The sequence below is a fragment of the Grammomys surdaster genome, unplaced genomic scaffold (genome assembly GCF_004785775.1).
Source record: "Grammomys surdaster isolate TR1022 unplaced genomic scaffold, NIH_TR_1.0 125745, whole genome shotgun sequence".
Classification (NCBI taxonomy): domain Eukaryota; kingdom Metazoa; phylum Chordata; class Mammalia; order Rodentia; family Muridae; genus Grammomys; species Grammomys surdaster.
The window spans coordinates 2,061,999-2,085,936 of NW_021620577.1; the positions used below are offsets into that span (position 1 = coordinate 2,061,999).

Genomic DNA, 23,938 nt, shown 5'->3' on the forward strand with positions numbered 1-23,938 from the left:
ACCCCTCTTTCCCCTCTCCCCCTCTGTCTCTCTGTCTCTCTCTCTCTCTCTCCTTTCTTCCATCCTTCCCCTCCTCTTCCTCCTCCTTCTCTTCCTTCTCCTCTTATCCCTCCTCCTCCCCTTTTTTTCTGAGACAGGGTTTCTCTATATGACCCTGGCTGTCCTGAAACTCACTCTGTAGACCAGGCTGCCCTCAGATTCAGAGATCTGCCTGCCTACACCTCCCAAGTACTGAGATTAAAGACATGCGCCACCACTGACCAACTCAGGCCATTCTAAAGTGAAATGGGCTCATCTTCCTTTGAGCTGCTGCACCAGGCAAGATGCCTATGTCTCTGTTCACCACCACCTACTCTCATATCCTTCTGCCTGACAACTCTTTGTGCTACGGTCTGCCACCCCTGTTTTAGAATCAAGAGTCAGAAAATTTCAGTGGTGTCTGGAGCCTGGCACAGGGGCACAGGGGCACAGGGGCACAGGGGCACAGGAGCACAGGGGCACAGGGGCACAGGGGCACAGGGGCAAAGGCCCACGGTATCACAAGAGTCTAAGCTCTGTGGAGTCATGGGATGGCATATCATGGTATCTACCTAGCAGGTTACCCAAGACTCCATGAACTCTTTGATGAAGGGTATATAGTGTGTCCAGTGGCAACCAGCTATTGTCTGAGTTATGGATTTGTACACTTGTACCAGATCTTCATTAAAAACACAGACCCTGGGGCTGAGAAGGCAGCCTGGTCAGTGACGTCCTTGCTTTACATAATGCACAGGCAGGAAGGAGGATCTGAACTCAGCCTCCAGATCTCACATTAAAAGCTGGGCGTGGCAGGACACCCCGATAATTAATTCCACCGCTGAAGAGGCAGGATCACGAGGAGCAGTGAGGTTTGCTGGCTGGCCAGCCTAATTGTCAAGCCCCAGTTCCTACTGAGAGACCCCAGCTCAAAATCAAACAATCAAGGTTGGGGCTCAAGAGAGGCTGTTTATAAAGCGCCTGCACACAGCCATGAGGACTGAGTTCAGATCCCTAGCATCCACGCCTAAAAACAAAAAACAAAAAACCCAGCATGGTTGCACTGGTCTGTAAATCTGACTTTGGGTAAAGCCTACTCGCCGGCAAGTCTAGCCAACCAGTAAGCACTGTTCTCAGTGAGAGACCCTGTCTTAGAAGACCAGATAGTGATCTAGAGAGAACTGACACTGACGTCTGGCCTCCACATTTACACAACCCACTGCACCCCACCTCTCCCTTCCCCCTTTCCTCTCAAAACAAGATAGATGGTTCCCAAGGGATACCTGAGGGTGACCTCTGGTTTCTCATACATATACCCACCCATGTATGTGCACATCCATGCACAAAAACAAACAGAAAACCCACAGACTGCCATGTTGGTGATTGGACCCCAGATGGACACTCCAGGGAGGTGAGCCTTCTCAGCCATTCTCGGTGTCTCAGGGCACATCCTTGAGGGAAGAGAGCTGTTGAGCTGTGGTTGACCTGTGCAATCTTGATCCCCATAGAACATTACCAATGAGCTGCGACAGATTGAGCCAGAGAAGACACAGTGCACAGCCGAGTGTGAGGCCTTTGTGCAGGCCCTCCCGGGCAGCGGCACCACACCCTTGCTGAAGACCCGGATGGAAGACACCAACCAGAAATATGAGCGACTAGTACGGCTGCTAGAGGCAGCCCAGGAGAAGTAAGTGGCAGGTAGACAGTCAGAGGGTGGCCATGGTGGGGTCAAGGTGGCACCTGACCTCTACACATACCATGTGCCCTGTGTCCTTAGGGTGGATGTGGCCAACCGCCTGGAGAACAGTCTGCAGCGGGGCAGGGAGCTGCTGGCCTTGCATGAGAACAGGCTGATCCAGGATGATACAATGCCTGAAAGTGGCTACATGTTGGACAGCAAGAGGCAGGAGTTGGAGGTAAACTTAGGATCTGGGGGCCATGGGGTCCTTTCTCTTGGCTCAGGACATCTGCCACCATCCCCAGATGAGGATGTGAGGGCCCTGATGGTTTGGAGTTCCCAGCGGGTCATAGGCAGTGGGATCTTTCTTGGCTATTCCTAGGGTCTGTGCAGTCTGGGAGGTTTTAAAGCCACAATTTTACAACAGAGGTTCTACAGAAAATATAGGTTTCTGAAGCTCCTGGTGAGCACATCTAGAAGCCTGGGCCTACAGCTCCTGGGTAGATGTACAGCCACTGTCACCAGTGACAGAGGACGACGGTTTGCTTGTCTGAGCACTGAGGCACTCAGATAGTGCCTGTAGCAATCCTCCTGTCTCCTTTTCATGACCAGCCTTGGAGCAAAGAAGTGAATTCGGAGAAAGCCTTGTGGCTGGAGGATTGCAGGCACACATGCCACCCCTTTAACAGTTTGCCAAAGGGGACTTTTCAGAGCGGTGTTTACTGTAATGAAAAAGAACACTGCAAACGTGGCTCAGATTTGATAAGTGTGGAGGCCAAGACCTCCTTCCTGCTCTTAGGCCTGAACCTCTCCTCACAGCAGGAGGCCCCAGTACCCTAGTGATGTGCCAGGCTCTTAGGAGCTCTGTCTCTTTGCCTGTCTGGCAGGCCATGGCTTCTGAACTGCAGGCCCAGAAGTCCCTCCTGGGTGAGGTGGAACAGAACCTGCAGATGGCCAAGCAGTGCTCCAATTCACTGGCCAGCCGCTTCCAAGAGCACTGCCCTGACCTGGAGCGCCAGGAGGCTGAGGTACAGAAGCTCAACCAACGTTTCAACAACCTCAGCCAGCAGGTGGAACGCAGGTGAGGGGTGCCACGGACAGGTGGACTGGGGTGAGGGCCTGGCTTTGCCACACTAGGCCAGGGATTCTCTCTCGTTCTCTCTCTCTCTCTCTCTCTCTCTCTCTCTCTCTCTCTCTGTGTGTGTGTGTGTGTGTGTGTGTGTGTGTGTGTGTGTAATACTTGTTCAGGTGGAGGTCCTAAGTGGTGTCAGGAGTCATCTTTGCTCATTCCTCTACCTTATTCACTGAAAGGATTTCTCAGTCAAGCCCATGCCAACACACCTAGACTTACTGGTCAGCTTACTTATGCTGTGGATCCCGGATCTACTTTCTAGGGTTGAACTTACAGTTCAGCCACATGCTCATGCAGAATTTACATGGGTTCAAAGGATCCAAACTCCAGTTCTCATGCATGCACAGTACTTAGCTCTTAACTGCCGAGCCATCTCCCCAGCCTAAGTGCCCCCCCTTTCCCAAGTGCCCTTTTTTAAAAAAATAAAAATTAAAATGACACATACAAACTAAGAAACTCTGTGCAATGACCAGTCACCTGCCCCCAGGTAAGCCATTAGCCCTCTGTGCGTGCGTGCCTGTGCACACGCATGTGTGTTAGAGAAAGGTATGATCTATGTATGTGTGTCAGTGTATATACCATGGAAATGTATGGAGGTCAGAGGATCATTTGGAATGTTCTGCTTTCTCCCTTTTTTACAGGATCTCAGTTCACCATTGCTGAGTCAGGAAGCTGAGTCAGGAAGCTGGCTGGGGTCTTCCTGGTCTTCCCTCATTTTCTCCCATCTCCCTGTAGGAACACTGGAATTATAGGCACCTATGCCTGGCTTTTACGTAGGGTTTAAGCCCAGGTGATCAGGCTTGTACAGCAAGTATTTTAACCCACTGAATGCACGCCCTCCCCAGCCTCCCCTTACCTGCCTAGCTCCACCCATTTCCCACACATCCACACCATGGGCAGGTGGATGTGGGAGCATCTGTGCGGGCTGTTGCTTGTCCTTCTTCCTGGGCTCTGTCTGTGTTGTTTCTTCCACCCCATTTCTGCTCGTGTGCTAGGTTTATGATCATTTCAAAGAATAGCTTTGTGTTCCAGAGCTTTCTCTCCTGTGTTCCCTTTCCTTAACTTCCTTTAAGTGGATTACACTTGGTTTAATGTGTATCTCTTTTCCTTTCTTACCGTGGAAGCTTAGATCATTGTTACCAGGTAGTTTCCCCTTCCTCCGGTAAGCACTGAACACTGCAAGTACTACTTCCGCCCAGCCCCAGCAATGCAGAAATTCTCTTCTTGAGGAAACAGGATTTCCCAAACTCTATGTGTCCTTCCTTTGCTCAACCAATACACAGTGAGCCTCTGCCTGTCAGGATGCACCTGTCATGTGTCAGCACCCTGCTAATAATCTCTGCTTACCCACTCTCTTTCTGTTGACCATTTGGGAACTTGTCCAGTTTGGCTTTTCTACTGTCTTTCAAAACTCAGTGTGGCTAGGAAGATAGCTTCAGTCAGAATACTCCTTGTCACACAAGTATGAGGACCCAAGTTTTATTCCCAGCACACATGTAGAGGGTAAGCATGTTGGCACAGATTTATAACTCTGGAGCTGGGGAGGCAGAAATAGGTGGATCCCGTGGAGCTTACTGGCCAGTCAATCTGACCTGCTTACCCCCAACACACACACAAACCAAAAGAGGACTGCCAAAAACTGAGAGATCAGTGAGGCTTTTGCCTGCTATACAGAGAGACCTGACTGGCTTTGTCCCCCCCAGGGCCCAGAGCCTGCAGAGTGCCAGGGCTGCCTACAATGAATACCACAGCGGTTATGAGCAGGTGCTCCAGTTCTTGGCCAAGACTCCCAGCTATGAGCCCCAGGAGACAGACAGCCTCAGCCAGATGGAGACCAAGCTGAAGAACCAGAAGGTAAGATGGCTGCTTCTACTTTGTAATGTATGTTTGGGAGGATCAGAAGTCCTCAAGGCCTGGCTGGAGAGATTGCTCAGCGGTTAAAAGCACCAACTGCTCTTCCAGACATGGTGGCTCACAACCATCTGTAATGGGATCCAATGCCCTCTTCTGGTGTGTCTGAAGAGAACTACAGTGTATTCACATTTAAAAAAAAAAGCCCTCAAGGACAATGGGGCAAGACAAAGGAAGAAAGGAAGGGGCCACAGCTTTCTGCATCCTCTCACAAGCACTGCATGTCTTGCTCACCCTTTCCTCTCAGTGCCCTTCAAAGGGCTTGACCTAACAGATACTCTTATGACTTGGCTACATGGTGCCACATGGCCAAAACACCAGGAACCCTGTGGGAAAGATCTTCTTATCAAAGTTGGGGTTCCTGCTTCCTCGGTGCCACAAGGACCTCAGAAATCTAGTGGCTAGGGCTAAGGAAGTGACTTCATCATTAAAGTGCTTGCTATGCAGGCATGACCTTAATTTAATCACTAGAAGCCACATAAGAATTCATACATGGCTATGCATGTCTATAATGTTAGCGCTGAGCAAGGACGAGAGACAAATGGATCCATGAAATTCATTGACCGGCAAGCATAGCCAAATTGATCGAGTCCCAGCTTCAGTGAGAGGTCTTGTCTCGAAAAGTAAGTGGAGCACAGTAGAGGAAAGATATATGATGTAGACTATTGGCCTTCGTATGTGCACAGACAGACAGACAGACAGACAAGACAGACAAGACAAACAGACACAGAGGGAAACAGAGAGAAATCCAGTGCCTGATTTTCAATGTGCTGTCCTTTCCTGGACTTGTTTTCTCGTTCTCAAACTCTCGTTCTCAAACAAGTTCCTCAGACTTGGCTCACACGCTCAGTGGAGGATTACATGCTCTATCAGAGCAGAGCCTGACATTTCAGAGCACACAATAAACACCTGTTTCCTGGCACAGATAACTATCTTCATGGCCCTTGCTCCAGGCCTTGGCATTACCCTTTGTGGTGAACAAATGTATACAAGAAAGCCACCCATTATACTTTGAACTATAGCATGTTGACTTTAGGTTCTAAGGACTCAGACTTCTGGGAAGCCTGTGTGCATGGTTCAGTTTTGGTCTCCAGTATCTCTTGTTTTACAGAACTTGCTTGATGAGATAGCAAGCAGGGAACAAGAGGTGCAGAAGGTCTATGCAGATTCCCAGAAGTACCAGCAAGCGGTGAAGGTGAGCCGTGAACCCTGTCAGAGCACACAGGAGGGGCTTTTGCATTAAGAGTTGCAGAGGAATCTAGGTAGACTGCTGGGGAAATGGGCAGTAGCCATATGTAGGTCCACCCCTTTGACAAAACAATATGGCACCAGACACCCAATATCATCCAGGAGTCATATTCTTAGGAAACAGTAAACTCTTTGGGGGTGTTTACCCTAAAGGAAAATAAAACAAAATGAAAAATGATGTACACCAAACAAAATTATGTAATAGCTCTTGTTATGACAGGAAAACTAGCTAGCAAAGCCTTATGCAGGAATGTCTGTGTGAAAGATCAAACATCTACTTGATGGGCAATGCCACAGTCTCTGGTGGAAAAAGGGAGAAAGGCTTAGGATGTAGTACTCCCTAAGGAAACAGCATCTGGCCTCTGGGCCTGACGGAAGGCCCGAAGAGTCAGCTTGGTTTGTGTCTCTGCAGTAGTTGGGATTGCAGGCACATTTTCGTGTATGGATGTCGCTAAGTGAGGTAGCAACTTACCATCACTGTCTTAGTAGCTCTCAGGACCTCCTAGCAGCCAGCTCAGGTACAGATGCAAGAAAGATGTACAAGACTGCTAAACCAGCAACTGGCAGCTTGGAGTCCTTAGAGGGAGCACAAATCATTGTCGCTTCTTCTTCATTGCCCCTAGCTGACTACTGCACTATCTTTCTTTTACCCAGGACTACGAGCTTGAAGCAGAGAAGCTAAGGTCCCTGCTGGACCTGGAGAATGGACGGAACAGCCACGTGAACAAGAGAGCCAGGCTGCAGTCTCCTGCTGCCAAAGTGAAGGAAGAGGTGAGCTGTAAGTGAAGACTGCCAAGGGCTCGCGGGATGCAGTCCTCTGTGATACTCTTGGAAGAGGAGGAAGAGCTTGCTTTGGAGCAGTGAGATATCAATATGCCTAAGAGGCAGGCTTGGAGAGGTTCTGGTCTCGTGGCAGACACATGGGAAGCTCTCACCTTGCTCCCCCATGCAAGTCTGTAGTCGAGGGCAGTATAGCCTGCAACAGCTGTAAAAAGAATACTTAGAAAGATTTGTTCAAGGGTCATGGACCAAGACTCAACCTGGGTCGTCTCAGTCTATCTTTCCACCAATGGATAGAGCTATGGGTAGGAATGGGCAAGAAGTACCCCTTTCTCCACCTGCCAGTCCCTTGCCAGACTTGTACAAGAGTTCTGTTTTTTTCTCCTAGCCTTTTGGCTTGTCTGCTAACTTCTGTCCTAAAATGTCTCTGTAGGAAGCTGCTCTTGCTGCCAAGTTCACAGAGGTTAATGCCATCAACAGACAGAGGCTACAGAATTTGGAGTTTGCACTGAATCTCTTGAGACAGGTAATCCATCCTAGTTAGGAATACTACTTCAAATTGTCCCACAAGATGAGAAATCTGTCTCCTCTGCCTCAGAGACACAGCCTGTGAACAAAGGGGGTGTCCTCTCACTGACACTTTTGAGAAGGAGTAACGCTGATGCTAAGCTGGGCCAGCCTTCTTCACTTACATGGGCTAACTTCCATACCAACTCAAAAGATGTTTGCTGACCACTTATCAAAAGGCGTCTGGTTTTTAGGAGTGTTTTGCCTGCATGTATGTATGTGCACCACATGTGTGCCTGGTGCCCAATGTCAGAAGAAGACAATGCATCCCCTAGAACTGGAATTTCAGATGGTTGCGAGCCACCATGTAGGTGCTAGGAATTAAACCTGGGTCCTCTGTAAGAGCAACAAGTGCTCTTAACTGCTGAGCCACCTCTCCAGCTCCCAGAGTTTTTAGGGATTTTTTAATCAAGGGTTGGTTTTTCAAGACAGGGTTTCCTGGCTGTCCTGGAACTCATTCTACTGAGATTAAATACACCTTTAATCACCACACCACAACCACCCAGCTTCAAAGTTATTTTTTAATGGCATGTTTGTGTTTCTGTATGTGGATTATGTGTAGGTGCGTGTACATGCTTGCATGTGTATGGCAAATGACAACCAAAGAGTCATCCTGCTATATACCACTTTTAAGACAAGACTTCCTATTGGCCTGGAGTTTACCAATTAGGCCAGGCTAGCTGGCCAGCAAGGCCCAGGAAGCTTCCAGTTTCCACCTCCCTGATGCTGGGCTTACAAGTGTACCTACACTAGAGTACCAAACCCCAGCGTTTTCACACCAGTGCTGGGGTCAGAACTCAAGTCCATATGCTTGCAAGATTCTCCCAGCCCCCAAAGTTATTTTAGGACCCAATGAAATTTTTGACTATTATCTGACACATAAAGGAACTAGAAGCAACTGAGACTCCTCAGAAATACTCTGGCCTAACTTGTCCACACAGTAGACACACTGCTGCTAAGCAATGATGTAGCACCGTCCAGGCCAAGATGGTACTCTGTCCCTTCAGTCAGAAACTGCAAAACAGATGACTGTTTGCATAAAAAAATAATCATGTGGTACTCACTAAAAAATATAAATTAAGCCGGGTGGTGGTGGAGCACGCCTTTAATCCCAGCACTTGGGAGGCAGAGGCAGGCGGATTTCTGAGTTCAAGGCCAGCCTGGTCTACAGAGTGAGTTCCAGGACAGCCAGGGCTACACAGAGAAACCCTGTCTTGAAAAACAAACAAACAAACAAACAAACAAACAAACAAAAAAAAGTAACCCTAGAGCATCAGTGGAGTCCCCAGATCATAGGGCAGCTAGCCTAACCTGGTCTGGGTGAGCAGACTTGTCTGTCTCTTAACCATGCATTTGTTGTCTTTTCTCCCACAGCAACCAGAAGCAGGAGTGACCCATGAGACCCTGCAAAGGGGAAAGCCAGGCTCTAGCAAGGAGGAAACATGGAAGATTAAGAAGGAACTGGAGGAGGAGATGGAGCGAAGGCAACAGCTGGAAAATGAGGTCAAGAGTGCCCAGGAGGAAATCCAGACCCTGAAGGATCAGGGGCCTCAGGAGTCATTGGTGAGGAAGGAGGTGCTAAAGAAGGTGCCAGACCCCGCCCTGGAGGAGAACTTCCAGCAGCTGCAGCAGACCCTGGCTGAGGAACAGCACAAGAACCAGCTGTTGCAGGAGGAGCTGGGAGCACTGCAGCTCCGGCTGCAGGCCCTAGAGCAGGAGACCAGGGATGGGGGACAAGAGTATGTGGTCAAGGAGGTCTTGCGCATTGAGCCAGACAGAGCCCAGGAGGATGAGGTCTTGCAGCTTCGGGAGGAGCTGGAGGCACTGCGGCGCCAGAAAGGTGCCCGAGAGGCTGAGGTGCTACTCTTACAGCAGCGTGTAGCAGCCCTGGCTGCTGAGAAGAGCAGGGTGCAGGAAAAGGTCACTGAGAGAGAGGTAGTAAAGCTACAGAATGACCCCCAGCTGGAGGCAGAATACCGGAGGCTGCAGGAGGAGCACCAGCAGGAGGGCACACTCAGGGAGAAGCAGGAAGAGGAGCTGAGTTTTCTACAAGCAAAGCTCAGGAGACTGGAGAAAGAACGAGCCATGGCAGAAGGCAAGATCACTGTCAAAGAGGTGCTCAAGGTGGAGAAAGATGCGGCCATGGAGAGGGAAGTCAATGACCTCACCCGCCAGTATGAGGACGAGGCTGCCAAGGCACGCAGTGGCCAGCGAGAGAAGACAGAGCTTCTCAGAAAGATATGGGCCCTGGAAGAGGAAAATGCCAAGGTAGTGGTCCAGGAGAAGGTCCGAGAGATCGTGCGGCCAGATCCCAAGGCAGAGAGTGAAGTGGCCAATCTCCGCCTGGAGCTGGTGGAGCAGGAACGCAAATTCAGGGGTGCTGAGGAGCAGCTGAAGAGCTACCAGAGTGAGCTGGAGGCCCTACGGAACCGTGGGCCACAGGTAGAAGTCAAAGAGGTGACTAAAGAGGTCATTAAATATACAACTGACCCAGAGACGGAGCAGGAACTCCAGCGGCTCAGGGAGGAGATCATGGACAAGACCAGATTGATAGAAAGGTGTGATCTGGAGATTTACCAGCTGAAACAGGAGATCCAGGCCCTGAAGGACACCAAGCCACAGGTGCAGACTAGAGAGGTGGTCCAGGAAATCCTGCAGTTCCAAGAAGACCCCCAAACCAAGAAGGAGGTAGAATCTCTGCGTATACAGCTGTCAGAAGAACAGAAGAAACAGGTAGACCTGGAAGGGGAGCGGGCATCCCAGGAAGAGAAGATCAAACGCAAGGAGGAAGAGCTAGCACAGGGTAAAGAAAGGGTTGTACGGCAGGAGGTGGTACAGTATGAAGATGAGCCAGATTTGCGAGCTGAGGTGACTGCCTTTACAGACAGCATTGATGCTGAGCTGCGGCAGATTGATAAACTCCATGTGGAGCTCCGGCGGCTACAGCATCGCCGAGCAGAGCTGGAGAGGCAATTGGAGGAGCTGGAGCGTGAGAGGCAGGCACGTAGGGCAGCTGAGCTGGAGGTACAGAGGCTGCAGCAGCGGCTGGCTGCATTGGAGCAGGAGGAGGCCAAGACTGGTGAGAAGGTGACCCACACACAAAAGGTGGTGCTGCAGCAGGATCCACAGCAAACCAGGGAGCATGCCCTGCTCAGGGCCCAACTGGAGGAAGAGCGGCACCGGAGGCAGCTACTGGAGGGTGAGCTTGAGCCCCTGCGTAGAAAGCTGGCTGTCCTGGAGAAGGCAGAGATCAAAGAAAAGGTGGTCTTCTCTGAGAGTGTCCAGGTAGAAAAGGGTGACACAGAGCAAGAGATCCAGCGGCTCAAGAAGAGTCTGGAAGAGGAGAGCAGGAGCAAGAGGGAGCTGGATTCAGAGGTGACCCGGCTGGAAGCCAAGTTATCTGAGCTAGAATTCTATAATTCTAAGTCATCCAAGGAACTGGATTTCCTGAGAGAAGAAAATCACAAGCTACAGCTAGAGCGGCAAAACCTGCAGCTAGAGACCCGGAGACTCCAATCAGAGATTGAGATGGCAGCAACAGAAACTCGAGATCTGAAGAACATAACCATGGTAGACTCTGGAACTCACCTAAACTCTAGGCTGTGGTCTCTAGAGAAAGAACTGGATGACCTCAAGAAGATGTCCAAGGACAAGGATCTGGAGATAGATGAACTGCAGAGGCGTCTGGGCTCTGTGGCCGTCAAAAGAGAGCAGAGGGAGAACCACCTGAGGCGGTCCATAGTGGTCATTGACCCTGACACAGGTCGTGAGCTGTCCCCAGAAGAGGCTCACCGGGCAGGGCTCATTGACTGGAAAATGTTTGTGAAGCTCAGAAGCCAGGAGTGCGACTGGGAGGAGATATCAGTGAAAGGTCCTAATGGGGAGTCATCAGTAATCCATGACAGGAAGTCTGGCAAGAAGTTCTCCATTGAGGATGCTCTGCAGAGTGGCAGGCTAACCCCTGCTCAGTATGACCGCTATGTCAACAAGGATATGTCCATTCAGGAGCTGGCAGTCTTGGTGTCTGGGCAGAAGTAGGCCCAGCCCTTCTGCCTGGGGTTTTCTTGGAGCTGGATGGTTGGCTAACTTGTTTTCAGCATCTTCCTGGGTGTCCTCTGCTCCCTAGCCCTCATATAGACTTCTGAATTAAGTGCTTTATCCACACTGTATCCGGCTGCTTACAGTGTAGCTACTGTAACATCAGCATTGACACCAGCTGGGTAGCATCTCTCAGGCCAGTCTCATTCAGTATGAGTGACCTGCTCCCACCTCTGATGACTTAATGACCTTGGTATCTTCTCTCCCTTTCCTACAAACTCCCATCATCAGTGCAACAGCTGGAAACCAGAGCAGGAGAAAATATAGACACAGTTAACAAGACAACATGGGCTTTATTTAGTGTTATCACATGGTGACACTGAAGGCAGAAGGCCTCTTTCGGCTCATCAAGACTGGTCCACTGGAGCTGCTGACCTTCCTTCTTGCCATTCCATTTTTCTGATTGGGAAACTATCAGCAGTGCCTGCTCAGTAGTGACTCTTTTAATGCCTGGCTCTTGGTGCTAGAATAACTAGCCAGGATGTGCCAGAAAGACAGGCACCAACAACTATTTGCTAGTTCTGAAATGAAAGGATCTTAGTAATGGATGGTGGGCTAGCCTTGCTTTCAGTGCCTTACAAGTCTTCCTCATTATCGCACTGGCATTTAGATATACCAAAGTTGATTGTTCACCAAACAAATCTCTGCTTCTCTGTATTTCGTGTATTATGTAAGAAAATGGGAAGTGATAGGGAACTTTATTTATGGCATGAAAATAAAAATCTGGTGGCTTGATTCTAACTCATAAAGTATGAATCCTTTACACATGAGGCTGAACCTTGGCTCTCAGCCACAATGGGCATGCCATACACACCAGGGCTACTATGCACTAAAGAATCACTTGCAAATAAAATAGTAATGAAAAAATTAGGAAAGACATTTTGGAAACCTCAAAACAATTTATTGAGTTGCTTTATACAAGATTAACAATTTCCACACCACCCCCTAACACCAACATAGTTGCGGCACAAAAGCCCCTCTCACACCTAAGAAACGGCCACGCCTGGTTAAGTCTCAGAACCTTGCACCCACCAAAGAAACCCTTGCATCCCACTGAGCTTGCTCTACCTCCACCCTCTGCTGAAGCCGGGCCGCGGGTCTCCCTGGCCATGGCTGTTTAAGTCACTCACTCGTTCATTACCACAAATAAAGCATAAACAAGGAAAAGAAATCTCATAAACTCCCCATCAAAGAAACATTTCCCTGAGGCAAGAGGCATCACTAGATTCCTAAAGATGAGGGCATCCTGCTCTAGCTGCACAAGCAGTGGCACATGGGGAGGAGGGAGCACCAAAGGGGTGGGGTGCTAGGGCCCGTTGTTTGACGGGCAGAGGAGCCTGGAGAGTTCCCACTGCTCAGCTTTGCTGGCGGCCTCAGCTCGGCTTAGAGCTCAGCTATACACATCTCTTCTTTGGCTCTTTTTGCTACTACCTAAGACTATTCTGTAAACAAACTGGAAATCCAAGTTGCAAAAAATATATGTAATAAAAGGATAAGGAATCCACATGGCCAATGTGAAAACAATTGGTTCTTCCATACAAAAGGAGTCAGAGCAGAGGCCAGACCAAAGAGCTGACAAAGATCTTAAAGTGGAAAGGTGGCCACCTCTACAGGAATAGAGAGCTACTGAGCTCCATACCCTTGAGGCAGGAACCAAAAGCACACTTGACCCACCCTAGGGTGCATACTGAGAGTGATGATCACCTCTCTAGATGTTGTCTGGCTGGGCAGTCAGCTAGACCCACTGCAAGGCAGATTTACAGGATAGGCAAGAGCACTCCAAGTCCATATGAACTAGCCACTAGGTAACTGTAACAGCCTGAGGATGGAAGCTCTGTATCAACGATCTTTGTCCTCTGTCTACTCTTCAGACCCTCTGGACATCCCTCTTAAATCCACACAGAAGCTCACTGTCCAGAGAGCACCAGCACCCCAGATCTGTTCACTGTGGCAGATACTTCAGAGGGGCCTGTCCTGCGGCTCTGCCAGAGCGAGATTTCTAAGAGTAAGACAAAGTGGAATGTCTACCTGTGGCTTGGAACCCCTGAGCTCTCAGACACTGAGGGCTGAGGGGCTCTTCTGTAGTCCACCTGCATCAACTCTACAAAAACAAAACAGAGCTGTAGCTCCATGGGAACCTGGGATTTGGGGGCTCAGATGACTTTCAAGTCAAGACGGCACAGGCTATAGTGTGCAGTCATTAAAAACCCAATTAAATAAAACTGTCTTAAATACAGACTAGCTTTAAAAAAGATCTTCATTTCAGATCCATTCAGTGGGCTGAATGGATAGGTGTGAGTTGTCAAAGTCTGCTCCACCAAAAAGGCACTGGAATTAAGTCTTCCTATAATGTGATGTGTGAAGAGCAGTCCCATTCTATCCAACGCATTCAATGGTAATGACGAAAACAGCCCAAGATAGGTGTCTTTAAAAATCCTATCACGATTGTTGAATCTATAAAGATCTTTTTCTCTATAAGAGCTTCATTGTCATGTTCTGAGGAGAAACTGGCCCCTACAAGGAGCACACATTATGTGTTCTTAGTATTTTGCAAGGTCCCCCACATGTGGCTCTGGCCTGGGTCTTGTCCTCTTGAGCACATAGCCTGAGGATGGGACAGAATCACAACCATCCAGGGATTCTACTGTGGCCAGAAGGAGTCCCTGACCAGTAGGGAGCTCTGAAATACACCAAATGCCAGGAGTTAGGCAGATCTAGAACCCAGTAGCCAACAGATGTGCCACAGGTGCTCGTGTACACTATGCTTCCCAACATAGTCTAGGCACACTTCCCAGCACAGAGCTGCCCCTTCGTGTCGTCCAGCGACAAAGCCATGAAGCCTAGAGCACCAGGTCAGTAAGCGCTTTGTGAGCAGCAGAAACTGCCCTTGGTTGGAGGCTCATCTGAAGTGCTAAGAAGTGCTCCATTTCAAACTCACTCTTGCTCCAGAAGAAAAGCAGTGGGCAAGAAGAGCACAGCAATGTCTGTTATCAGAGACATACATGTTGGGCTTCCTCCTAGACCTATGTCATTCAGTTCCATCCTCCAAAGTGGTCATAATTTCCTTGGTACAACAGGCCCTTTCCCATGAAGCTGTGAAGCATCTGGAAAAGAACAAGCAAAATCAGGTCATTCTTTAAGTGCTCCAATTCCTTTAAGACAGCATAAACAAACTTCACAGGGAACATAAGCAGCAAACGTCCCCCAAACAGCAGCTGTGTGCACTGCTACTTGCAGCATCCTGCGTCATGCATGAGCACTAGCACTGTTCAGGCAGGAGGCCATTGAGCATGTCTGTAGAACAGGCACTCTGCAGCATGACAAGGGCCACTGCAAGGTCTGATGACCACACGGAATCCCAACAATGTCATTCTCTTGCCATCAAAATATACTAAGGCACCAGAGGTACAAAGGCAAAGGTAACAGCATCAAATCCACGTGGAAGGGAAAGCAGTACAGAACCAAGTCTCAGCTCACTGCTAGATACAGGGTATTCCCTGCCAGCCCTACAGAGCCCCACATCTGTAGCACAGCTCAAAGCGAAGGTTATTCTGATAACCCATTTTGCATGGCTGCTCTTTTGATTGCCCCCAATCTTTTTTCTTTTTCTCCTTGAGGTACTGGTAATGGATACAACAAGGCTTTATATATGTTAGGCAAGTACTCAACCACTGAACTATATCACTAATCCTTCTGAAAACTTTGGAAGACCAGGGTTGGGAGTAGGGCACATAAAAATGGTTCAAGGAATGTGTTTTTCTTTTCCTATCAGTCTCCCTCTCCCCTTTGTTGCTGAAGACTCTACAGACCCAGAGTTTGGTTCCAGTCCCTCTTCAAAAGGGAACCAAAAAGGGCCATTTCCAAAGCAGGTGGAGGTGGAACCCGTCTCATTTTCACAGCACACAGGCTCTCTCTCTCTCCACACCTGGGGAGATACCAACACTGCACTTCACACAAATGGCAGCCACCTACCCATGTAGAGGAAGTCCTCAGATGTGACTGCTTCTTCAAAGAAGTGACTACTGCTACTGGCTTTGTTCTTCAAAGAAGGTCCAAAGGTTTCCCTCTGAGAAATGAAAACTCACCCTCATCCTAATAAGGCCCCTGATATTCACTACAGAGCTCCCAGCTGTAAGGCATGGATGCAAGGAACCCACAAACAGATCCTAAAGCAGACAATGAGTTGTTGGCGCACACTGCCCATGAGCAGGTCAAAGACACATCCCTAGAGTCTGCATCTTGACTCTTGCCCTATACAAACCCCAAGTTCTCTAAGTTCAGCCTTTCTCTCCTGATAGCCCAGGGACCTGGTTGGAACAGGTCTAAAGTACTAAATATACTAGTCAAAATCAGGTTCTCATCAGGTTCTCTCTCTCTCTCTCTCTCTCTCTCTCTCTCTCTCTCTCTCTCTCTCTCTTTCTCTCTCTTTTTTGTGTGTATGTTTGTTTTTTTCAAGACAGGGTTTCTCTGTGTAGCCCGGGCTGTCCTGGAACTCACTCTGTAGACCAGGCTGGCCTTGAACTCAGAAATCCGCCTGCCTCTGCCTCCCAAGTGCTGGATTAAAGGTGTGCACCACCATTGCTCGGCTCTCATCAGGTTCTTAAGCCAAAATGTCATGAAGCATCTATATGCAAGAATCCAGGAATCAGGACAGCATAAGGTCAGTTCATTTACTACAAGATGCCCTGTCTCTGGTAACTGTTCTCTGTTCTCATGCTCACAAGCTGACAATGTACCCAGGGCTCTACCTCCAAAAGCACCATTCTGTCAAAAGACACTGGCCTCATTCCAAGTGTGCTTCCAAAGCTGTTTCAAGGGTTTATACCAGGGAAGATTGAAAGATGCTTCTGTTTTGGATCTGTGCTAATTTCAGAGATAAAGAGGTCCTTCTCTCACAATCATGTACTATGGCCTCTCACTGTTCTATGGATAGTTACAGTTTTTCAAAGAGTTTCTACCAACTGACAAAGCCTGGCAGGTATGTAGCATTTCACCATAAAGGCCCTAAAATGCTTAACCTCTGGACAAGTAATAGCATTACCTTTCTTTTCTTTAATTGCACATTAAGGGCTGGAACACCTGTTTTATGCTCAGGCTCCACCATATACTGTCACACAGGCTAAGTCTGACCCAATGGCCATTCCAATAAGAAACCAGGAAAAGCATCTGGTATTATAGGCTTATATTATTCTGGAACCCGAAAAGCCATAGCCTCAAAAGACAAAGCAAAATACAAAACAGTAATGATGAGGCAGAAATGACTAACAGTGCCAGCAGCAAAGCACCTACGGATGGAGGGGTATGGCACACAGACTGCATGGCACACTGCCCAACTGGCATTTACCTGGCAGACTCTGTGGGACATGGGTAGACACAGCAGCATGTGGGAGAGGCGCTGTGTGGGGTGGGCTGGAGTGCAAGCCAGCCAGAAGACCTGAGAGAAACAGGAGGGGAGAGAACAAAACACACACATTGAAGACAGAACAGAAAAGCAGCTTGGGAGACCTAGAGCCCCAGGCAACCTGTGGGCCAGTCTGGAACAAAACAGTTATTCCAGGCACTAAGCAGCTTCCAGAGGCAGGGGATGTTCCCATGGTCACACCAAACACACACAGGACCCAACATGGCACACAACATAGGAACAAATGCAGGAGGCAAGAACTTACTGTGGCTGAGGCCATGGTGGAAGGTCCCAGGGGCTGGACCTGTGACAATGGCATCCTTAGAGACTCCTGCTTTGGCAGAGGAGTCTGCACTGAAGGAGAGTACATGAAGTGGAAATGGGGTTATGATTCCCAGTGAGTTTGAGTTCATAGCCCCCGGAAGCTTGGGGTTGTTGGACTTATAGGATGAAGACAGCAGGCTTAAGGAAGAGGTGTTGGACAGCAGCACTGCCCCGCCAGTTCCTTTCTGGGGAGGAAACACACACAGTCAGAACCTACCCTGTGAAAGTACCAACTACTCAGCACCCAAACGAGAAATTAGGAAGTCTCTATGAGCCAGCATCTAGGGGATTCCAGGGTACAGAGATAATTTTAACTACATTCCCAAGGGTTTGAACACCCTTTTCTGGCCTCTGTGAGCACCAGGTATGCATATGGTTCCTATACAGTACACATGCAGAAAAAACACTGATATACATAAAATAAAGTTATCTCCATGACAAATTTTAATTCCAGAGGAACCTTTGCTCCCACCCAAAGCTTTCATAAATATAAGCAGCATGGCAAGTTTCTCATTTAAAAAGCTCCAACAGAAGCCAAGCAGTGGTGGCACAAGTCTTTCATCCCAGCACTTAGGAGGCAGAGGCAGGTGGATTTCTGTGAGTTCAAGGCCCGGTCTATAAAGAGTACCAGAGCTACACAGAAGAAAACCTGTCTCCAAAAAAACAAACAAAACAAAACAACAAGAAAAAAAAACAACTGAAAATGATACAAGATGAGATGATAGCAACAGGCAGTCCTCTCTCATGAGACAGTGATGCCCTCCCACAGGCAGTGCACTAAGTGCACTAAATATAAATATAAGCTTATAGTTATATAACCTTATACATATATATTATATATTCATGTAAATGTATGTCTAAATGGATAAATAATACACAACAAACATATATAAATATAATTACAAATATATATATTCTCATTTTAAAAGATCTACCTGAATATATAAATATATTATATTCATATATACATAAGTATAATATGTAATAAATGTAAGATTAAATATAAAGGTGATGAGGTTAGATTTTACCATCCAAAATTTAAAACTTAATTTGTACACTGAAAAGACTTTTATAGTCCAACCAAAATGAAGTGTCCCTCAGTAATACTGATAACTGGTTCCCCACATTTCACATTCACATGAAAGTGAACACTTCTACCCATCATTGGATTTTTAAAGTTAATTAGAAACTTGACTCTAGCACTACAGTGGAATGTGGCTAGTGAAATCTAACTGCACAAGACCATACTTTCAATAAGACTAGCTAGTATGTATTCATGGACCCAGATGCCACAATAAGTTGCAACATAAATGAACTAAAGGAAGTCCTGTTCAACTAGGCATGGTTGCACACACCTTTAATCACAGTACCCAGGAAGCAAAGGCAGGTAGTATAGGGGTGGGGATGGGGAGGGGTAGGTTCACTGTGCTGAGTTGCAGGTTATCCACTATAGGTCCTTGTTTCACTCTGACAGGGCATACACATCCCAGGAAGGCCACAGATTGTCACAAAAAGCCTAAGGAAGCCTACCTAACATGATAGAGATCTTCACCATGGCTGCAAACTTCAATCTAAGGGCTCACAGGAAACGAGTCCTTGTTCTATTTTTGAGACAGGGTCTCATAACAGGCCCACAGAGACCTATTAGGTAGCTGAAGATGACCTTGAACATCTGATCTAGCTGACTCTTATCTCCCAGTGCTGGGGTAACAAGTGTGCATCATCACCCAATTTGTATGGTGCTGGGGATCAAATCATGGCTTCATGCAAGCTAGTTATGCATTCTACCAACTGATCTGTATCACCAGCCTATAATATACTGTCAAGGCAACATTAAGTCAATGATTTCTCTTTTTCCTTTTTTGTTCTAGCAGTAGTGGAGACTGAATGTAGTGCTGCCTTGTGTACGCTAGATAAGTGTTCTACCACTGAGCTAGAGCTCGAGCCCTGAGACATGAGCTTGAAACCTCAAAACCCATATAAAACTGAGTATGTTAGCACGAGCCTATAACCAGTACACCCGTAAGATGAGCAGGCCTGTAAGCTCAGGGCCAGCTAGCCTGGTGTATGCAGCAGTGAACAACAAAGAGACTCAGTCTCAAACAAGAAACAAGGTAAAGACTGAACACAACATATACACCATAACACACATGTGCTCAAACAAACACATGTGTATATATCATTTTTTTTTCCTGGAAACTAATGTGCACAGTCACTATACAGAGTGGTAGGGAGAAAGAATCAAGACCTTTCTAGACCAACCTGTCTACAATTTTCTGTATATACAGAAAAAGAAAAAAGCTTCCAAGTCTCCATCCTGTGTTCAAGCTTTCTTTTTCACTTTTCAATTATTATTTTTAATTATGTGCATGTATAGGGATATATATATTTTGTGTGTGTGTGTGTTTGTATATGTGTGCCAAAGGAGACCAGAGGCTTCAGATCTCCCGCAGACTAGAGTTACATGCACTTATGAATTACCTGATGTGGGTGGTGGGTGCCAAATTCAGGCCCTCTTCAAGAGAGGTATTGTGCACCCCACCCCCAGTCCTGTACAACGTTTCTCTGTGTAGCTCTGGTTGTCCTGGAACTCAGAGATCCGCCTGCCTCTGCCTCCCAAGTGCTGGGAGTAAAGGTTCTGGTGTGTGTGTTGTTTATCTTTCTTTTAACTGCTGAGCTATCTTTCCAGACCTCTCTTCAATTTAAGACAGGGTCTCATGTATATGGATGGTCTCAAAGTGGATATGTAGCCAAGTCTTGCTTTTTAACTCCCGATTTTGCTTCTACCTATGGGATTATAGATGTGCAACACCGCCCTTGGCCAAACTTCTAATTTTACACACACACACCCTACACCTTCCATGCTAGGCTCTGTCAAGTCACCTTTGTCCTACAGAGTTCCTTTCAAGCTAATCAGAGAATTGCAACCAAAAGGTATTGCCACTTTATACTGAGATATAAACACGTTCTGACTGCCACCTAATAGCTGAAGGTACTTCATCTTTGTATCACGGTGCAAAGACAGGTTCTAGGGCTCACTCTACTCCTCACGGGCTCGATCTCTACAGGGCCGCAATGCCAACAGATGTTCCCTTTCTTTTTCCCTCCCAGTCCCCCTGCTAAGACATTCAGGCTATACCAGTCCTCCAACCATCAGTAAAAGTGAGACTAAACAGAAAACCCAGTACTCCCCCAGTATGTAATCTCACTTACTGTCACCACCTGACTTTCTGTTTCAGATCACTTTTACAGACCTGAGAAAGACAAGCAGCCTTCTTGTCAAAACCTTGCAGCTGGGGAAGGTTGCAATGTTAGGATACTCACTGGCAAGGAGGTAGACGATGTCACACTACTAACTGCAGCAGGCTTCAGGGAGGAAGTCAGTAATTTTGCCACTCCCTGGGTCCCACCACCAGAATCTCCATTTGGACCTCCAGGCGGAGCCACAAGGGTCAGCTTCTGCGTAACAGGTGTTTTTTTCACAGTAGAACTTGGGGCAGCTCGGCTAGCAGGCTGTCCTGCCGGGGGAGGCTGCACACCAGGGAGCAAGGTCCCAGAAACAGAGCTCTGTACTTGGGCTCCTCCTCCGGGCGATGGACTGCTAGAAGAAGCCCCATGTTTAGACACTGAGCCAGCAAAGGGATTATTCTTATAAGATGGCCCCACAGAGCTGGCTGGATGCAGCTTTGCTGGATGGCTGATAGTGGTAGAGTTTGAGGCTGTCGACTTATGGGAGCTGCTGCTGGAGGCTGGTGAACTTCCAGAGGAGGCTGGCATAGTGGTATGGAAGGCCTGGCCTTTGGCTGCTGTCTTTACCAGCTGCAGGAGGGAACGATGACACTGTGGAGAGGTGGCCTTTGGGCCTTGCAGCTTGTTGACAAATGGGGATGGGGGTGTGAAGCTTTTCTGCTGTTGAGTGCCTGCATGAAAGACTTTGACTTGGGGACCAGGCACGGGAGCTGCTGCCTGGGGTCCATGAGACGTCCGTGGCAAACTGTGGTGCTTTGCTTTGGACTGGTGCAATTCAGGCATACCCTTGCTAAGGGAAGCCTGACAGGATAGCTCTTTGTAGCCAGAACCCTCTGGCTTTTTCTCCTGAGAGGACTGCCCCAGTGCTAGAGCCTGTTCAGCCAGAAAATTGAGAGGTGACTGCAGAGCATTTGTGGGGGTTGGTGCAGAAGAGCTAGGCTTTGCAAAGTTCCGTTTCTCTTCCGTACACAAAACACCAGCAACTTTTTCTGTTGGTGCTTTGGAGGGTGCAGGCAGTGTGAATTCGGAACTGTTGGCTGCTCTGCTGTTCAATACAACCAGCTCCTTAGACACAGCATCCACAGAGGAGGCTGGATTCCGGACCAAGTCTTCATCCAGTGAGTCCTCCAGGTTGACAGGAACAGGGTCAGTGAGGCTACAAGTTGCCTGGGATGGATGCTCCCTGCTGTTTACCCCAGTGTTCAGGCCTCCACCCTGATGCTCTGAGAGCAAAGTAGTGGGACCACCATGCTGTCCTGATGGGATAGAAACTTTTTTGTCAAGCTTAACAGATGATTCCTAAAGGAAAATAGAAATGCTCATAGTTAGATGTACTCAAAGACGTTGACAGTGGCCTGTTATGAGGGTGTCAACAAGTGAACTCAAGCTTACTGGATAATTACAAGACAAGTGATAGAGGAGCATAAGTACCATGTCTGCTTTGACTTGTAGTACTGTCTGATCATAAATGTCTAGCTGGTGGAGGCTGGATTTAGGCAAGTATTCTTTGTTGTTAAGTATACACATGCCCACAGCAAAACTTTTCTTGTTTTTTAAAATTCCTTTTTGTTTTTTGTTTTTTGAAACAGGGCTTCTCTGTGTAGCCCTGGCTGCCCTGGAACTCACTCTGTAGACCAGGCTGGCCTCGAACTCAGAAATCCACCTGCCTCTGCCTCCCAAGTGTTGGGATTAAAGGCGTGCACCACAACTGCCCGGCCCTGGAAGAAGTAATCTTAACTGAGAAAATCCCCACACAAAATTGGCCTGTGGACAAGCCTGTGGTGCATTTTCTTGATTTTTTTCCCTTTGGTTTTCTTTCTTGTATTTTATTTATTTTATGTATATGAGTACACTGTGGGTGCCTTCAAGCACACTAGAAGGGAGCACTGGATCCCATTACAGTTGGTTGTAAATCACCATGTGATTGCTGGGAATTGAACTCAGGCCAGTGTTCTTAACCACTGAGCCATCTCTCCAACCCGAATTTTTTTGATTAATGGTTGATATAGGAAGACCCAGTTCACTTCCTGGGCTGGTGGTCTTGAATTGTAAGAAAGCAGGCTGATAAACTGTCCATCTCCTGTAACCAGGCAAGACTTCCAATGGAGAGACCGAGACACTAACCCAGCCACAAAACCTTCAACTTACAATCTGTCCTGCCTACAAGATATACTGGGGTAAGATAGAGCAGAAATTGAAGGAGTAGCCGACCAACCAAAGGTCCAGCTTGAGACCCATGCCATGAAAGGGAGCCCAAGCCTGATACTGCTAAAGATATTGTTATACTTGCAAATAGGAACCTAGCATCCGAGGCTTTGCCCAGCAACTGATGAAAACAGATGCAGAGACCCACAGCCAAATATTAGGCAGAGCTTGGGGAATTCTTCAGAAGAGAGTAAGAGCCAGAGGGGTCAAGAACACCATAAGAAAACCGGTAAAATCAACTAACCTGAGTCCTAAACTGTGAACCAGGAAGCTGACTGACCTAGGCCCTCTTGCATATGCTACAACTGTACAGATTGGTCTTCACAGGGGAGTCCTAACAGTGAGTGCAGGAGCTGTTTCTGACTCTGTTGCTTGTCTTTGGGACCCTTTCATCTTACTTGACAGTCTTGTCTAGCCTCAATAAGGGAGGATATGCCTAGTCTTATGGCAACTTGATATGGCAGGGCTGCTTGATATAGATGGGAGAACTCTCCTTTTCTGAAGAAAAACAAAGGAAAAGTGGATTGAGGGGGTGGGACTTGGAGGAGAGGCAGGAGAGGAAACTGCAGTCACGATGTAAAGTTTAATCAATTAATTAAAAAGGCTAAATAAGCCATAAGGAACCAGCAGCATTCCTCTATGGCCTCTGTATTGGCTTTTGTCTCCAGGCTCCTGCCTTGCTTGAGTTTCGGACTATAAGCTGTAAGATAAAATAAAATAAACCTTTTCTTCTCCAAGTTGCTTTCTGTAATTTTTTTCCCCTTTCTGTATATTTTCTATGTAGTTCTGGTTGTCCTGGAACCCACAGAGATTGCATGCCTTTGCATCCCAAGTGCTGGGATTAAAGGTGTGTGCCACCACTGTCTGGCTTGGTTGTGTTTTTTTTATCACAGCAAGAGAAGACTGAGCCTACTGGCATTTACATTATCTTGAATACTCCTGGCTAAAATTATAGACTGATGATAATTACTTTCAATTAATTTCTTTTTCCTCTAATTTTTTACAATATCTGTCTCCCAGTCATTCTAATGGGAACAGAATAGGATCTATCCCACTGTCCCTATATCCCCAGTACTTAACACAGTACGTTCTCACAGATTTTAGGAACCTTCCAGATACTCAGGAATAAACAATCTAAACATCTGATCTCACAATCTCTTTAAGCAGGCTAAGTGAATTGCCTCAATTGGTAAAAGTTTGGCGAATACCAAAGGCCTCTCCAGGGAAGTCTCTGTGATGTGTACGATGGCTACCCCATTTCTGTGTTCCAGTCATGGTACTTCCCTGGGTTCTCACAGATAACTAACAGCCACTTCCCTTTCCTGCCACC

The 23,938-nt window shown here is 47.6% G+C and overlaps 2 protein-coding genes across 3 annotated transcripts in view; one reads left to right on the top strand and one right to left on the bottom strand.

The window, feature by feature from the left end:
• Ppl (periplakin) overlaps window positions 1-11,715 on the top strand; it is a 46,538-nt gene extending 34,823 nt beyond the window's left edge. Inside the window, exons 15-22 of the mRNA XM_028788383.1 lie at window positions 1,524-1,702; window positions 1,793-1,931; window positions 2,581-2,774; window positions 4,529-4,679; window positions 5,848-5,931; window positions 6,639-6,755; window positions 7,198-7,290; window positions 8,706-11,715. Coding sequence (XP_028644216.1) covers window positions 1,524-1,702; window positions 1,793-1,931; window positions 2,581-2,774; window positions 4,529-4,679; window positions 5,848-5,931; window positions 6,639-6,755; window positions 7,198-7,290; window positions 8,706-11,369 — 3,621 coding nt within the window. The 3' untranslated portion in view covers window positions 11,370-11,715. The remainder of the gene's footprint in view (window positions 1-1,523; window positions 1,703-1,792; window positions 1,932-2,580; window positions 2,775-4,528; window positions 4,680-5,847; window positions 5,932-6,638; window positions 6,756-7,197; window positions 7,291-8,705) is intronic.
• Window positions 11,716-12,308: 593 nt separating this feature from the next.
• Window positions 12,309-23,938, bottom strand: part of Ubn1 (ubinuclein 1) — a 35,486-nt gene continuing 23,856 nt past the window's right edge. Inside the window, exons 15-18 of one of the 2 annotated variants that reach the window (XM_028788361.1) lie at window positions 20,479-21,702; window positions 17,096-17,339; window positions 16,774-16,863; window positions 12,309-14,533 (exon numbers count right to left, since the gene is read on the bottom strand). In XM_028788361.1, coding sequence (XP_028644194.1) covers window positions 14,484-14,533; window positions 16,774-16,863; window positions 17,096-17,339; window positions 20,479-21,702 — 1,608 coding nt within the window. In that variant the 3' untranslated portion in view covers window positions 12,309-14,483. The remainder of the gene's footprint in view (window positions 14,534-16,773; window positions 16,864-17,095; window positions 17,340-20,478; window positions 21,703-23,938) is intronic. The other variant, XM_028788362.1, reaches the window with a different exon arrangement.